Source organism: Accipiter gentilis, chromosome 9 (genome assembly GCF_929443795.1).
Source record: "Accipiter gentilis chromosome 9, bAccGen1.1, whole genome shotgun sequence".
Taxonomy (NCBI): domain Eukaryota; kingdom Metazoa; phylum Chordata; class Aves; order Accipitriformes; family Accipitridae; genus Astur; species Astur gentilis.
Genome location: NC_064888.1, coordinates 3,038,085 through 3,054,995, shown reverse-complemented (window position 1 = coordinate 3,054,995; position 16,911 = coordinate 3,038,085). Strand labels below are relative to the sequence as shown.

Here is a 16,911-nt window from a genome sequence, read left to right as displayed (position 1 = left end):
GGACCATTCAAGCAGGGCTTGGTTATTATATATTTCCCTGAAAAGGAAGATTCCTGAGTACAGGAAGCTACAGAATATTTACTTTCAGCCCTTGAATAATGAAAGTTAGTATCATATTTTAGCTGAAAGGGACCTCCAGAGATCTAAGTCCAATGTTTTGCTCAAAGCAGGGCTAAGTTCTAAGTTAGATCAGGTTGCTGAGGTCCTGTCTCATCAACTTCTGAATACCTATAAGGATGAAAATTTCATTAGCCTCTCTAGGTCCCTGTTGCAGTGCATCACCCACTTGCAGTGAACTTTTTTCTTCCCTGTAAGTCTTGATGGCAATTTGCTTTCCTCTCATTCTTTAGCTGTGGATTTCTGAGAAGAGTCTGGCTCCATCTTCTCTATAACATCCCTCTTTGTAATGAAAGACAATAACTGGGGTCCCTCACTTTGTGCAACCTTCACTTTTCAAGTCTGTGTAAATCTAGGTCCTGCAGCCTCATGCTGTCTGCTCCAGCATATCTGACAATCCTAGCTGCCTTCCACTGAACTCTTGAAAACTTGACAAACATGAAAGCTTGTGATTTATTTTTGAGGAAGCATAAAATATATCTGTCTTTCTGAAGTTTTCTAAACTATCAGCACAGAATCATGTCATAAATTTTTTCTCCTTTATTATGATCAAGGGAAGCAGAGAAAGATTGATACTATTTTTAACCTCTTCCATTTTCTTTCTTAAATAAAAGAATTTGGATTTTTTGCTAGATTTTTACCATGAGCACTTGAAGTTTTTACTGAAGATTGTATCATTTATTTTACAATTTATAAGGTTCTAGGGTTTAACTAATGCTAAGGAGGTGTCTTTGATTCAACAGGGGAAAGAATGGCTTATTTAGAAACACTTAAGCCTGAGTAATGTAAATATTTCTCAACCAAGAAGGTTGTCCTAGACTCCCTAAATTGTCTGAGGTCCTTACAGTACTGTAGTTTCTAACTGGAAGTGCTACCAGTGAGGACATTTTCTTTGACAGTGACTTTCCTCCGTGGAAAAACTGACCCCATTATCATCTGTGCAAAACCGCTATTCATAGAAACGAGTGTATTCCATTAAGGCTTTTTATGCTGAGGGGTTTATAAGAAAAATACTTAGTTCCTCCAAAGCAAGAATTTGATACTACAGACAATAACTGTATTTAAATAAAACCCTTGAACTGAAAAACTTCTGAAGCAGTTTAATTAGATGAGTCTCTGGATGTCATAGTTTATCAGCGTTCCTCCACACTGTTGATGGTATCGTTAAAAAACACAAACAAAAACCTCCAAAGGAAAACCAAACCCAACTAATTCTGAAAACAATTTTTAGCTGTTTACAGAATTTTTACACTTCTAATGGAAAGATTGAATTAATAAGGAAAAATTATTAATGTATGGAAAGGTACCTATAGGTTTCTATCTCTTAAATGGCTGAAAAAAATAGGGTTGTCAGCATATGAATGGGTGGAGGACATTCGGCAAAACTGCTGCCACTGCTGTGTGAAGCTGGAAGTTCTTCACCATTTCTTCTCTTTCAGGGAAAGACCATTATAGGTTATTTTGATCTGTCCTGAGGTAGGGAGATGATGATAAAGTGAAGCACATTTGTTTGTTTCTGATGATGACTGTGATCAGCTGTGGATTCATATTTTATTCTTTAGGAGATACAGTGCAACTCTGTAACTAATATATTAAAGGACAACTTGGTGAAGGTAAAAATTTCCACGTTTCACAGTGTCTGTAGGGTCCTCATCAGATTTTCCCTGATGAACTTGAAACTGTGCCTGCTTTCCACTGCTTTTTCTTGTATTAATGAGAACCATTATGGTTTGGATGTTTTTTCTACTGAACACGGCTGTCTTAGAGCATGTTGCCTGTGGTACTCCTTGTATTAAGGTTCAGAATTCTGTTAAACCCACTGAATCACAACAGCTAGTGCCATGTGAGATAATACTTACAAACAGGCTTGCTGTTTTGTTTTGTAGTATCATGTGTGTTATAGAGGGATAAAGCTGAATTCTGACGAGTTTGAAGGGCTTTCATATGACCGAACTTCTGATAGAGCATTCAGTTTAGAAAAATGGAAATTATGTACAGGAACTTTTCTGATTTTCTGCAAGAAAAATCATAATGAAATGTCTTATTTCAGATCAGTTTACCTCGGTGGTTTTTTTTCATGGGACTTGAACACCTTATTTCTTACATATTTAAAGATCAAGAAAACTGTATTTACCAACCTTATTACTATAAAAGAAATGCTCTATGGGGTTAACTGTCACTTGCTAAGAGACCAGGAGGACATTGTCTCCTACTGAGACATTTCAACTATAAAATTTGGAAGCTGACATATAAATTAAAAAGGGGGTTTAAACCACTGTTAACAGACAGTAGTCTCTTAAGGTAATAGATGTACTAGGCAATGTAGTTCTGTACTGATCTCATTCTTGAAGGAACTATTTGTAATGCCTTCAACAAAACAAAATCATTTTGATTCCATGGATTTTGAAATTACTTTGTTAATAAAGATGTTACTAAAAAATGTTTTTTTATAAATACAACTGTTAAAATGTCTGTTGTCTGGGAAGAAAAGAATTCACAAGTTTTTCTCACTTTCTGAATCAAAACCACAGGCTGATAAGTTGTACTTCCTTGTTAGTAAAAAATTCAGATTTTGTTAATCCCTTAAAAATCCATTGCTTGGTGTTCATGAATAAGCAATCATGTATTAACTGTTGAGTGGACATGTTATACTACATATATTTATAGTATGTTGGGTCATACTCTTGGGTTGGTCACACTATGCTGTGAAGGTGATGCAAAATTCTCTCAAGCATAAAGAAGAATAGGAACGTGTGATATGGTGGCTGTCAGTACTGTTGGTAAGGATGCATCTTGAGAAAAATCCAGCTGCTTAAACCTTTGCCCCTGAGATTTGCTTCTTGTGGATTTTTGTAGCATACATCTGTTGTGTAGTATAAATCATTTGATCAGACTACTATACTTTTCTGATTTTCTCAAAGCATATTCTAAGTAAAACATAACATGCTAATCATTGGCTTTTTACACATTTCTTAACATTTATTTTTATAAAACTCTTTTGGTGTTTATGCTTTTTGAATTTTGTTTAACACTGGTAAGAATTAAATGGTGTTCTGCATTGAAGTGCCATCAGGGGAGATGAATAGAAGTTCTAATCTAAATAGAATCTATGTAAGGGTAATTTCTAATTTTTTATAGGAATGTTAAAATTAAGAAATCAAGTTCTGTATTTGCAGCATTTCTTGAGAGATACTGATGCTGTAAATTATATAGCTGTTCTTCCTCTGTATGGATTTTGTAGTACTCGCAGCGATTTATAGGTCCGGAGTGCAGCTGCTGGAATTCATTTATTCTCATTTCTCTATTAAATCTATCATATACAAACGCATTAACATTCAGTACAGAGCTCAAGGGCTTATGGCTTTTTCTTTCTTGCTCTGAGTTGCTGTCCTGCAAGTGTTTGCAAGGTATGCAGAAAACAGCATTAAAAAACTTAAACCAATATACAAGGAAAAAAAAAAAGGAAACAGTATTGTCCATGATAAATACTTGAAACCAGCTCATTTTGCAGTTTAAGCTGAACAGCAAAACCAAAACCTACTGTTAACAATTCTGAAATTGGTAATGCTAATAAGCTTGTTTTGATGGATTAGCACTTCAGTTCCATTTACTTGAGTGCCACTCTTTATGCATGTCAATTATATGTGTTTTCATGTTACAGAAATTTAATATTCCCTGCACTGTTTTAATTGTGTGCATCTTAAGAGAGTGTGTGAGGCTATGCCATTGATTTACTTGACTCAGGTTGGTTTAGTTTTGGATTTTTTTAAATTAGAAAAAAGGAAACTAGCTAATTTTAAATTAGTTTTTGTAATGAATGTTAAAAATAGTTTAACTGGAATTTGACAGAAGAATAGGAGCAAGGGCCATGAATATTTATTGACTATATAATCTGTGAGAAAATAGCAGTTGGAACAGGCTGCCTGATATGAGTTGTGTACCTGTTTATGGTTGATGATTTCACATCTTTGCTATTGAGATATTAAATCTAGGAAAATTGAACTGTGCTCTGTTCAAGACCAGGAAAAACTTGTACCTAGGGGAACTTGAGCTGATTTGTTAGAAAAAGAGGTCGTGAACACTTGTGGCAGATGGAATACATTTAGACATAATTATTTGTGTAAAAAGAAGGCTAAAACAGAACAGGCTAAATGTGAAAGATCTGTTTGTTTGTTATCTGTTAGTTTAACAGACCAATATCGGTGAAAATGCTAGTGGAGCATGTATAGCGTGATCTTCCACTACTAATAGTTTTACTTAAGTTGTTTATAAGTAGCCTAATAGCACTAAGGCAGAGAATGAAACAAATTTTCAATCTAATAAATATCCCCAAATCCCTTCTAATTTTAAAATCTCAAAAAAGAAGCAAGTAAAAAATAATCACATATGGTATTATGAGAATTTAATACAATTGCAGAAAGAAATAACTGTGAATAAATGTCATCCTACCCCATTTTTCAATGAGTCATCCTCCATTGAAAAAATTCCAGGCCAAAATATTTCTTGAAAGCTTTAACAGCTATATTCTGTGCATTGTACGATATATGAATGTTGGTACTTTACATTTTCCATATCTTTGAAATAACTACAGTATGAAAGATCTTGTATTGAATCTAGCTTGATGTGTCTTACTTTGATTTTTTTGTATGAAAGTTTACAGAGTAGTTTTAGCCTGTCATTCATCACAAATGCCAGTTTTCAGCTGTCTTTACTCCTATGAAAGAAGTTAAGTCCTGCTTTGGCATATCTTCTGAGCTTCGTACTTCTGCAAGCTCCATGTTCTGCATTGTTTGCCTTGTATTACTTAGGTGTGTATGCACAAATTCCATGTCTTGAAAACTGTGATAGGTTGCTTTAATATTAAGATTTACATTAAATTATAAATTATCTTGACTGCCAGAAATACGTGTCAATCTCTGAGCTCTGTTCTGTGAAGGGTGGATGTTAACCAGCAGATTATTTAGCTTAAAGTATAAGATGGAGTTTTAAACACTAACCAACACATCATGCTTTTGAAACAAATGGGTAGACCTACCACCTCTTTAGCTTTCTGGAAAGAGACCTCTCTCTAAGTTATGTTAAGAGCTAAGCACTGAAAACAAAGCAAGTTTAGACAGGAAGAGAAAATTATGCCATGAAAATGCTGGAGTTCTGAAATTTTAAACTGTATTTGACAGCAGTGTAAAGAGAAGGTATTCCTTAGGCAGAAATGTTAACAAAGAAAAAATGTGCTGCTTTACCCTTTTTTTTTCTTTACAAAGAAAAGATTGCTGCTTTACTCATTAAATTACATAAGAGGACTGTAGGCTGCTGCCACCCTGCTTTTGGGTACTTCTGCACTGGCTATCCTGTTTTCAAGTGCTTGGAATCAAGTGAGGTTGGTATATCACTGACTCCTTCCCATCCATTATTTCTTCATCTTAATTTTCCTTACACTTTTTCATTCTCACTCTGTTTTATCTCCACCATTTCCTGTTTTCCTCTCTTTAAATTAATCCATATTTCTGCTGTATTTCCTCCTTCTCTTTTTCCTTATTTCCTCTCCTTCACATCTTTGTTAACCAACTCCTCCTCTTCAAGATGTGATAAGACCTTTCAGTTTCCTAACTTCAGAGCCCTCTCCCTGGTGAATGTGTCCTGCTCTAGTTCCAGGCAAGCTCATTGATGACAAATGTGACCATAACTGTACTAGGAGAAGACCTTTGTAAGCTAATATATTAAGTGGTATATGTTTGCAGAAAAAGAATTGCTGGACTTAAAGAAAAATTCTTACCTTAATTCTTACAGGGAAAAACTGCTTTGTTACCTTTCAAAATCAGCTACTTCATCTAGGATACTGAAAGTTAACAGAGCAGCCTATTAGAAGTGTGGGGACCAAATCCTGAAATAATGCATAGAGAAATGACAGCAAGGTGTTGCTTTATCATCTGTACCTGCGCTGGAAGTTGCTGAAGCATGAGACACACAGAATATTGTGCAGTAGTTGCAATCTGATGCAACAAAGTCATTAAAAGAAATTGTATCTTCCCTAGCTGAACAGCAAATTCCTGAAAAACACTAGTAAATTTAAAAAGCTGGGATATTAACCCGTCATAGGCAGGTTTTGATACTTTGTATAAGATAGCTTTGCTTTTCTGTGTTGTTGTATCAGTTTGAGTATGATTAATATTAAGTAGGTGTAGATACAGAGATAAAGTTGCAAGGCTTCACTTGACTGGGAACCTCAGTCCTGTAAATCTGTTTCCTGCTTGCACTAAGTTGACTGAAAGTTATGGTTTTATAAAGACAGTGCAGTCATCTTAGAGGCAGAGGGTATTACTTCAGGCTTAGTCGTATGATAACATCGGCATGGCTTTGTATTGTAACACTTCACATTCTGTGTATTCCTGCATAAGGCTGATGCAAACAAACTCTGCCTACAGTTTATATACATACAGAGTATATATATTTTCTGTGTGTATATATATGTGGTGTTTATGTGCTCTGTATATGTGCTGTAGTATAGATTAGAACTGCTGATGACTTCTGAAGTCAGGAAAAATAAATCTAGAGGCCGGTTAAGACTTTTTCAGTAGAAAGTTAGCTTGGAATTCCTGACAAGCACTTGCTGTGTTGCCGCTTTGTAAAGATAGGTTCCTGGTTTTGTCTCCAGACCTGGTCAATCTATAATATACACATTTTAAAATGGCTTACTTCTGTGGTGCCTGCCAACACTCTTGTTTTGGGGATTGTCAGTGTTTCAGCATTGTCTGTCTGTTGGGAGAGGAGAAATAAGAAAGGAAAAGCTTTAATGTTTCTGGAGTGTTGTAAATGTTAATTTATTTCATCTACCTGTTGGACTGGAATAATCTCTGGAAACCTATGTATTAAAAAACCCAACAAACAAAATGCAAATGAACTGGCTTTGGGAATACATGCTTTCTCTGCGAAGGAGCAGATGAGATATTTTTAAGAAGAGTTTCTAGTGACACTGGGAGATCTAATTTTCTTTCTAGAGATAATAGCAAGATTTTGTTTCAGTCAATGAGAAATGCACAAAGGTGTGTTTAAACAAATTCCTTTGATCAGTGCCCTTCTGAATCTACTGGCATATTTTCTCAGTGGTGTTTAACTTGCTGTGAATGAATGTAAGGTAACCTTTTATGGTTAGAGTAGTACAGCTCTCTGATCCTAGTGATGTTTTGTTTGTGTAACAAAGCCATTATCCTAAGTCAGGCCTTTTTCCCAATGTGTGTTTGTGTCTGTCTCTTGTACAGTTACAGTCACTCATGTAGTTAAAAGCCTAAGGTGGAGCAAAGTGGCCATTAGGTCACACTGTTTTCTGTAAACTTACCATTTTGTAGAGTGGCCAGGGTCAACTTTATGACAGAGTTTATAAGTCGATTCCTGCTGATGGTAAATGCTTGTCTGTTTAGAAATAAGCATTGTGGGGGTGCTGTGAGGGCTGGCTGATCTCTGAGGCAGGGCCTTCACTGGCCAGGGCCCTGTCCCACTGCCCTCCATCAAGGTGAGCCGGGTGGGCCAGGTGATGGTAACAAGGTTCAACCAAGAGTCTGGATCATCAGGGAAGTTTGTGGTGATGAGACAGGTCAGAGGATAAGCTGGGACATCAGTCCACGGATCAGACTGAGGGTCAGGCCTGATGAGGGTAACGAGGTGAGAGACAGCCCAGTGACAGATATCTCAGAAGTACTGCGGTGACAGGGCAGGACCTAGCTCGGGAGGTCAGTCTGTGGGCTGAGGTTTGAATCAGGGGACCTGTGGTCAGGCAGGGGGGGCAGCTGTGGCTGAGCTGGAGACCAGCACTCCTACAAAATAGCTCAGACAGGGACTGAAGGTCCCAGGGTGAGCTGAACTGGGTCTTCAGGGCCCATGGGTAGGGCATGGATGGAGCCCCCAGCTGAGGCTGGAGAGGGCCTTTGAGGCCTGGCAGTTCTCTCGGGGTCCTGACAGGTATAAGCCTTCAAAACCTGTGTGAAAGTAGTATTATCCTGGAAGAACTGACACAGCTGAAGAGCAATGCGGCACTCGGTATCAACACCAGATCTTTTTCATTTTCTTGTCTGTGAGGTATTTTCTTCCACTGAATAAGGTTACACAGTACTTATGAAATATGTAATCTGGAGCCTTACCCAGATAAACAGTGCATGAATGCACTCGGAAGAGTTTGAACTTTGTTATTGTCTTTGGTCATCAAATACACGCAATTTGGCAGTCACTTTTGACTGAAAGCTGAACACTAAAGCCCGAGTTTAAGCTGTGATAAGAAGTGATGCTTTTGTCCCCTGGCACTATAGTAGTATGAAATTGTGGGGGTTTGTATGACTGCGTTTTTCCTGGCTATAGAACTCAGTTCAATGACATCTGTCTCTACAGAGATTGAGCTAGGGGACTGCAGCACACTTTATTTGAAGCTGCATTTGCGAATCTTGTGTTGACTGCAACCAGTGCAAAATATGGCAGTGTGTTTTATACCCACAGTGATGCCTGGATCACATGAGTTGTGCTGATACGAATACTCAGTGAACAGGAGCTGGCTTCCTGGTGTATTGTGCTGTCAAACCTTAAATGTATCAAGTGTGATAAAGAACAGATTTTTTTTTTTTCCCCCTTTTTTTTCTTATTGAAGTAGTGCAACTGAAGCTTAACTGTGAAGGTAGTTTTCAAGTTTTCCAGTCAAAGTCTTCTTGTCCATTCACCATGTTTGGCTGGAACAATCCACAGCCAGGAATCTGTGACTATCCATTCATTTCCCATTCTTATCGGGGACAACCAGGTATGAGGAAGACATAATAATATCTCCTGGGGGGCTGGGACAGCAGCTATACCAGGCTGATTGGCAATGGTTGGAGACAGGTTTATCTTTGATCTCAGCTGGTCTCATATGACAAATCTAGAGCTCACTTGCTGACTTAGTATGGAAGAACACATCCCAGACTAGTGGAAATAGTCTAAAAAGAAGTTGAAATAAGAGGAAGGTGGTAAGCTGTGAAGAAAAAGAAAAATAGACTAAAACTCAGCAATGTAGCTGGATGAACTACAGATGCTCAGATATTATGGTATGAGGAGAGTAGTAGTAAGAACTGGTTTGGAAAGTTTCTTCTCTGTGGTCCTATTTGTCTTCTGCCTCTGTGCAGGTGAAAGATGATCCATCCGTACTTAAAACAACCTCAGAGTAACAAAAAACATAGTTGTAGTTTGTGTTCTCCTGTTTTACAGATACTTCAGTCCTATGTGTATTTACTTTTCCCTGTATAATTCTTTTGCACGCTTGAGTAACATGTTGTCTCCTTGCATTCTGTGTCAAAGTTAATGTATATTTGGGCAAGGGTCAGTACGTGCAGAGTACCTCTTTGAGTCCAAATTTCAGTGCAGTCAGATTTGACACACTGAATGTTCAGACTTTTTAAAAGTCTCTGGTCTTAGTTTGGAAACTTGTCTAGAAGTGTGCAAGTCTTTCAAATTCAGCACAGTGCCCATCAACTTGTTTAGAACTGTGACTGATAGTTCATAGGAGAGTTTTAACACTCTGCAGTTCTCAAGTGATTGTTCTATCAAAGGATAACTTAAACTGTTTGCTTTCTCATTGTTGCTTTATTGTGTTTCCTAGTGGTATATTCTCTTTGACAAGTAAAAAAGGAATCAGATGGTTTCTGTATTTTTCTCTCCAGTGGATAAAGTTTATGGATTATGGGTTAACAACCTGTTTGTAGAGACTAACTTCCTTCTTCAGAGAACTAGTTACATTATTCTGATAATCCACATATGCAAAGATTTGATAGAAAAATTACTCAGTTGTAGGGGGTTTTTGCCCATTTGTGCAGAAGGTCAGACTAAGATTATCAGCTGTCTCTTCCTGTTCACATCAAAAGTCTTGAGTAATTAATTCTTCATCAAGGCAGAAAAGAACAATGGCCCTATAGCTTCTTCTGGGGCTGTCCAAGGCTTACAACTGAACAACAAAATAGTTATGAATTTCATGGGTCTAAGCATTGATTTTTTTTTTTTCTTAAAGTGGTATTGAACAAAACTGAGGCTCTTCGTAGGTGAATTTACCAATACCGTGATTCTGAAAGTCTACACAATATTGCATGAAACAAAACATTCTGTGTTTTAAAAACATTAACATGTTGCATTTTTTTGACTGTTTCCGGATGCCATGTTATTGACTTGCTGTTACTGGCTTTGTGCTAGTGGCTTGCCAGTTTTGGATTTCTTTTGAACCCATTGTTCCTGGTTAGACAGTACTGTTTTGGAGGGAAAAAGACATTTGGAAGGACTTTTGAGTCTAATTTTTTGCATATGATGTGGCAAAGAAAGAAATGGTTAAGAATAGAAGGCAGCTAGACTGAAGTGTTGTATTGACTTACCATTATATCTCTAGGTCTGTAGCTTCCTTGCAGCACAGGGGAAGAGAGGACATTCTGTTGTCTTGTAATTTAATTGTAGGAAAGGTAGATTCACTAATTAGAACAAGAGTCCTTGTTTAAAAATAAATAACACTTGTTGCTGAGAGTACACTGGGTAAATTGCAGATGCTTTACCAAGGTTGGAGGTGGACTGTTATTTGGATTTGAGTACACTGGGCAGTGAAGTTATTCCTGCACAGTAGTGATTTGTTCATATATTAGTTTATTGAAATTGTAAAAATACGTTAAGTATTATTATGCCCAAGAAAATAATAGAAATAGTTTTCTAATTCAGATGATAGATGGTTAAACCATTGTCTGCTTCTGTTCAATGCTCTACCTCTCTCTTTCTGTCTCTCTTATATTTGTGGTGGGGTTTTTTGGTTGGTTGGTTTGTTTTTTACTGTATTCCTGACATTTCCAAGTTAGCCTGAGGAAGTAAGATGCAATCCTATGCCCAATGCATATTTTGCAGTAAATGAGATTTTAAAAACATAGGACTGGTTCATTTAATATTGAATGCTCTTTTCTTCAGCCATAAACTTATAAACTTTATGCAATGAGAAGTAGATACTGTGATGCTTTTGTAAATAATGCATATAGAGCCTGAATGCAATGCAAAGGAAAATAATTAGAAAGACTTCAGCTTCCTTTAGAGCAGGCCGCAAGCAGTTTTGTATGCATTTTGTCGTTCATTCTTCATTGTGCCTTTTCTCATCATTTGAAGCTGGTGCCACAGGCTTTTATTGTTCTGATGTGCTATTTTCCCTTCCTTTTTTATTTTCCCCTGAATTTAACTGTCTCCTTCACCCAAGCCATTTTGCAAATACTTATTAGTTTATTTTTCAAAGGGACAAGATACAGAAGGAGAGTGGGGAGAATGTCTAGAGTAAAATAGGTTGAGACAGGAGGCTCCTTACAATCCTGGTGCTGACTGTATGGCTGTCCCAAAGTTCATAACTTTCAACAGTCCAGATAACAGCTCCCAAGCTTGATTCCTATAAACAGTTAAATCTGACTTGGCAGCTCTGTCGAGCTCTGTGTACCTTGTTGTCTAGGCTAGCAGGAGGCAGTAGGGTTTCAAGAAGTTCTGGGTGGAGAAGGGAGGAAGATGATGAATCTACTAAGATCCCCAAGTGCTTTAAGTGTGTACATAGCAGGGAGAGGGGAGAAACAGGCAATGGCACTTCACAGAGACAGCTTCTCTCAAGCACCTTTTTCATTTCCATGCTTCCCGTTTCCCAGAAGTACAGGATTCTTGTCCCTGACCTGCTGTTCCTTTCTGCACTGTGCTTGGGATGTATGCTGGTGGGGCAGGAAAGCAAACACAGGAAATTTGTTTAGATGCAACAATCACAGAATTCCTTGCTTAACCCCATCTGCACCTCTGTCCTTCTCTATTGCTTATGAAGAAAAACATGTCCGGGAGGAAAGGCAGCTAATTTCCAGGCCAGTTTTCTCATAGGAAAACTGTGCTTAAAACCAAGCAAAATGTGGACAGTTCATGGTGCTGGTTGTAAGACACAATAAAAATTGGGGTTGTTTTACACAGACTTTATTCATTTCTCATGAGATAAAGATGATTCAATTGTAAGTACTGTTGTAGTCCATTTTCACAATCTTTGATGAATTTAACTCGATGTTTCCTTAAACAGAGTAGAGATAGAAAAAAGAAATGTTTATACATTACTTGTCGGTTCTGAAGTTTTGAAGTGCTTTTGGAAATAAACAGCATGTTCTTTTGCTGACAGGATTTGAAATCTAGCAATCAGCGAGATGAAATTGCTGCAGCACGTGCATCCCTGAAGGAAAATTCCTCTCTCCTACATTCAATATGTTCAGCTTGTTTGGAACATTCAGATGTTGCATCCCTTACAGCCAGCAAGGATTCAATTTGCAACGAAATACAGAATGCTCTCAATGTAATTTCTAATGCTTCCCAAGGAGTTGGCAATAAAATGGGACAACCAACATCTCACACAGCTACTCTTGGAAGTGCACTTGATGAGCTTGAGGTACGTAAACCTGTGAGACTGTAACACTTTTGGAAAAAACGGTTTATTTCTTTTTTTTTTTTATGAACTATTGCTATCATAAGTGACAGACCTAAAGGCATTCGAAATTGATGCTCTGCTTAGTCCTACTCTAAATAGTATCACTCTAAATTATTTCATTATTTCATTTCATTATTTCATTATTTCACTCCTTCAAAAGAGTTTGAAATTAAGCATTCATGTATGTGTTCAATATTTGGTGTCCTTCGACCAGCAGGGAAGAATTAGTTCCAAGTGTGTTACTAATGATGGAGACAGACACATCCTTGAATAAGCAGGCAGAACCCATAAGTTTAGTTTACAAATAACAGTGATTATTAGGTGATGGTGATCGCTGCTACCTTGACTGCATTTGAACTAGTACAATGCAAGTTGAAGTCCTTTACTCTAAAGCTTGTCATTGGGAACATTATGAAATTTATATAATTGAAGGCTTTAGAAACCTAATTATGCTTTCTGCTTGTCATTAAATAAAGTGACATAAAGAATATGCTTTTACAAATTCTGCATTTCTACTTCTACTATTTAAGCAAATATTTGGAGAAAGTCAGTTCTTTCTCTACTCCTGACCTGGTCCTAAGCTTTTGTATGGAGCTTTCCCTTTTTCTTATGGCTGCTCTGGCTCTTACCAGTGTTATTTTCCATTGTCCTGCCAAAAATGGTAAAAGACCTCCTGTAGATGAGATCTCCTCGTCTGGTGTAACTAATGTAGGCCCAGATCAACAAAAGAAATCAAAGTTTCTAAACACATTTGCAACTATGCGTCTTTTTGGTTGTAAGTTCTCAGACTTACCAGATCTCAGCCTCAGAACTCCAATATTGTTGATACATTTTCAGGAGAATTGGTGCTATGACTGATGGTAATAGATTTTGTCTAAAATTTTCAATGAAAGGTTAGAGAAATACATTGAAATATGACACATATCTTGTAGTGGCAGTTTATTTATCAAAACAGACCTCTCAGTCATGCTCAAAGTTGAATCTGAGAGGTTTTTTCCCCCAAAAGGAACAGGCTACAATTACAATTACAACTATGAAACTCTGAATGACAAATGATATACTTTAAATGAGAGCTATTATTTACCTGATTTTCTTACAAATTTTTTAAACAAAATTTGGCAAGAGGATTGCATCTTCTGACTGCAGGTGAATTCATCTTGACTGTATATGAGCAGTACCATTTAAATTATTTTTAAAAATGTAATTAAATTTATTATTGTTTTAAAATTTAAGATTTGGGATAGTCACAAAATGGATAATAATTGTCTTTTGGATTGAATTTGTTTTTATTTGGAAACATAAGAACGTAGAATTCCGACTGTTATAAAAAGCCTTTTGTTTATGGACTTTTAAATATATTTTTACCTAGGTAACACAAATGGGAATTGAAGCTGTGCGAGTTAGATAAAGCACAATTTATAGAGCATTTAACTTCTTAAAATTATTTTATGAATTAGATGGTTGCACTTTTCTTTCTTTACATAAAGTTCTATTGGCTAAGGACCTGAAATAACCTTTGCTCTATCGTCATGTTGCAAATACAGTGCCGTGAAATAGATTGACATAGTAAATAGTCTGTTGGGAACAAATCTCATTAAATGTTTATAGTGTGGAAATGTATCACGGAACTTACCCAAGAATCTAGGATCTAGATGTTTTACAGTGTCATTCTTCCTTTGCCAGTGCTGGCAATGTGAAAGTTATTACAGATTTATAGTTGAGGAAACCACCACTAAAATTAGAGTAGACTGGTGTATAGCTAGTGTTGAGGGTCCTTACTTGAGACATAGGAGTGCCACAGTGAAGTCGCTGCTCCAGTGAACAGTGACCAAGTGGCACAGCTTCAGCAGGGGTGAGCTTTGATTTTAAGGACTGTAATGTGAACGTGGGAGACAGAGTTTCAAACCTCGTAACACAAATAAACCTGTCTTTCACATCAGAAATGGGTGTCTTGACCTGTGGAAACTGACTTTATCTTAGAATGCCTTCCCTGTCATTCTTCAAAGATCATCGTGGATGAGTCTTTCATGTATTAGGATTAGTTTGAAATTATCTATTGGGTGTAAGTTAATTACATTTTTTTTAAAAGGTAAATAATTAAACATTAATGATTATTTTTATGCAGTTTTCCAACTCTGTATTAATATGCCAGTTATTAAAGTCAAAGCTTTTTCATTTTTAATTTTGCTGTGTCTTTGGATATAGCCAAAGTAATGAAGTCCTAGATAATGCAGTCATTAAACGCTTGTTATGCAGGAAAACACAGTTCCTACTGCTGAGAGCTATTTTGATTGTGCTTTTAAAGTTATGCATTCTAACTTAGAGAGGTGACAGCTGAAAGGGGTTAATTTCCCTTGCCTTTCAGAGTCCTTAATGACACTTCTTACCTCTTCACAATTTCCTTTACTGCATTTCCCTAATTTCCTGCAATGCATATTGTGTTTGAGACATGCAATAACTTAGCTTGCCTCCAGGTAAATTGGGTGCAGTTTTCCTTTGCATTCAGCCATAATCTCACAATTGTAAGGAAGCTCAGCAAAGAGAAGAAATGAGGAAAAAATGGATGTCCTATACTAATACTCTTAATGTGTCTCTAAGTTATTCTTGTGAACAAATGCTATCTTACTGCCTTCACCCTTCCAGAAAAGTGTCTTCAGGTACATTTCCTTCCTTCTGTGGAAATATCTGTTACAGAAAAGGACATGGGAGTCTTAATGTTTTAACTGCAGTAGGAAGGCTTCTGATGACAACACTAAGAGCTGGATTACTGCTTGTATCAGGCCTGGCTCTAGGCATTGGCAATTAAGAAGTTGCCTGCGAAAGCAAAATGACTTCCTATGCTGTTGCCTAGGAGAGCTAGTCTGGCTCCATCCGCTGCCAGCAAGAGGTTAGGATATATGGAGATATTTCAGAGTAGGAGAGCAAGCCATCTTCATTCTGTCCAAGCGCTCTTTCTTTTCTTTGGATTTTAGCCTCCATGGCAGCGTCTGCCAGGCCCTGGCAAAATTTCAGCTTTTCTTCTCTCTTTCTCGGAGAGGGCAGAAGTTGGACTTCTTGTAACTACCAAGTAGTTCTTAACTGGCTCTAACTTCTCTACTCCTGCAAAAGAGGATTAAAGCAGTGGACTGCCTGTTTCCTTTGCTCCATCTTTGCAAGTGGGCAAATTATTGTTCCATCCTAGTTTGGCTTTGGTTCCAAAGTTGCATGTGAAATTAATGTTTCCATGATCAACATATTTTTCACATCTTTCAATTAGGAAATAATTAAGAAACAAATAGGGTTCATATGCTGCTTTTATGGATAAAGAAATAGCTGTGTTTTTCATCTTCGAAATATTTAAGCTCTTTCTCTCCTGCTTGCACATAAACTCTTTTTTAGTATATTATGTGTATTTGGATAGGCTTAACATTGGTTTGAGAAAATCTAGGAACTTGGAAATACATAGTTAATAGTTTAACTTAATCTATGTTTGCATCTGCTGGATGCACCTAAACACCTGACACAGACCCATAAGCCATTTTAATGGTCTATCCTGTCACTTGCTGAAACAAGTCCATAAACTTAGTTTTAGACTTTTTATAGTCTCTCAGAATAGACAACAGAAAATTGCACGGGCCTGATTTTCTGTGATGCTCTGCAGTGGTATGAAAATTCCAAAATTCAACACAGAAAATGTGGAGAGACAGAAAGTCACTAGTACCTTTTCTTTTTAGTAATTGTGGAAATTTGAGAACTAGAGTTCATGTAGTCCCAGTTTCTGGTGCAAAGCATAACATAATCCTAGAACTTTAGGCACCAGAAGGTCTTAGGTCGTTTAAGAAGGTTCATGTGTCCACTGATTTTATGTATGTTAATAGGTAGTAAGAATGGGGCTGAAGTGCTAAGACTACTTAAATAACTAGAATGCTTTTAAATGAGATGGAGGACTTCAAGGCAATGGAACAGTAGTGGAGGTGGAATGTTTAGAAACCTACACTGATCCTCCAAGTTGGGAAATACAAGTTTCCATTTGAATGACACAGTAATGCGGAAAGAACGTGCATTGGTTTTCTTTGGAAATAATTCAGAGTATGAAGTCTGATTTTTGTCTAGCTTTTCTGGAGAATCTCTCAGCTGTCTCAAAACAATTCTTGTGTATTTCAGAAAAGATTGGAGGATTGAACATATAACAGAGTCTTCCTTTCCCTAAATCTGTAAGAGAATGTTAATGATAACCCACAAGAAAATGTTGGTGACTGAAGTCCCCTTTCCTAGCTGTTTAAGCTTTTATCTTGTGATGTTCTAATAGAACACTTCCACTATTAGAATTGCCTAAGCTAGATAGTACCTAA

At 37.1% G+C, this 16,911-nt stretch overlaps 1 protein-coding gene across 4 annotated transcripts in view; it reads left to right on the top strand.

The window, feature by feature from the left end:
- CTNNA3 (catenin alpha 3) overlaps nucleotides 1-16,911 on the top strand; it is a 502,927-nt gene that overhangs the window by 89,275 nt on the left and 396,741 nt on the right. For all 4 annotated transcript variants that reach the window (XM_049810858.1, XM_049810861.1, XM_049810860.1 and 1 more), the window contains one exon: nucleotides 12,278-12,541. In XM_049810858.1, coding sequence (XP_049666815.1) covers nucleotides 12,278-12,541 — 264 coding nt within the window. The remainder of the gene's footprint in view (nucleotides 1-12,277; nucleotides 12,542-16,911) is intronic.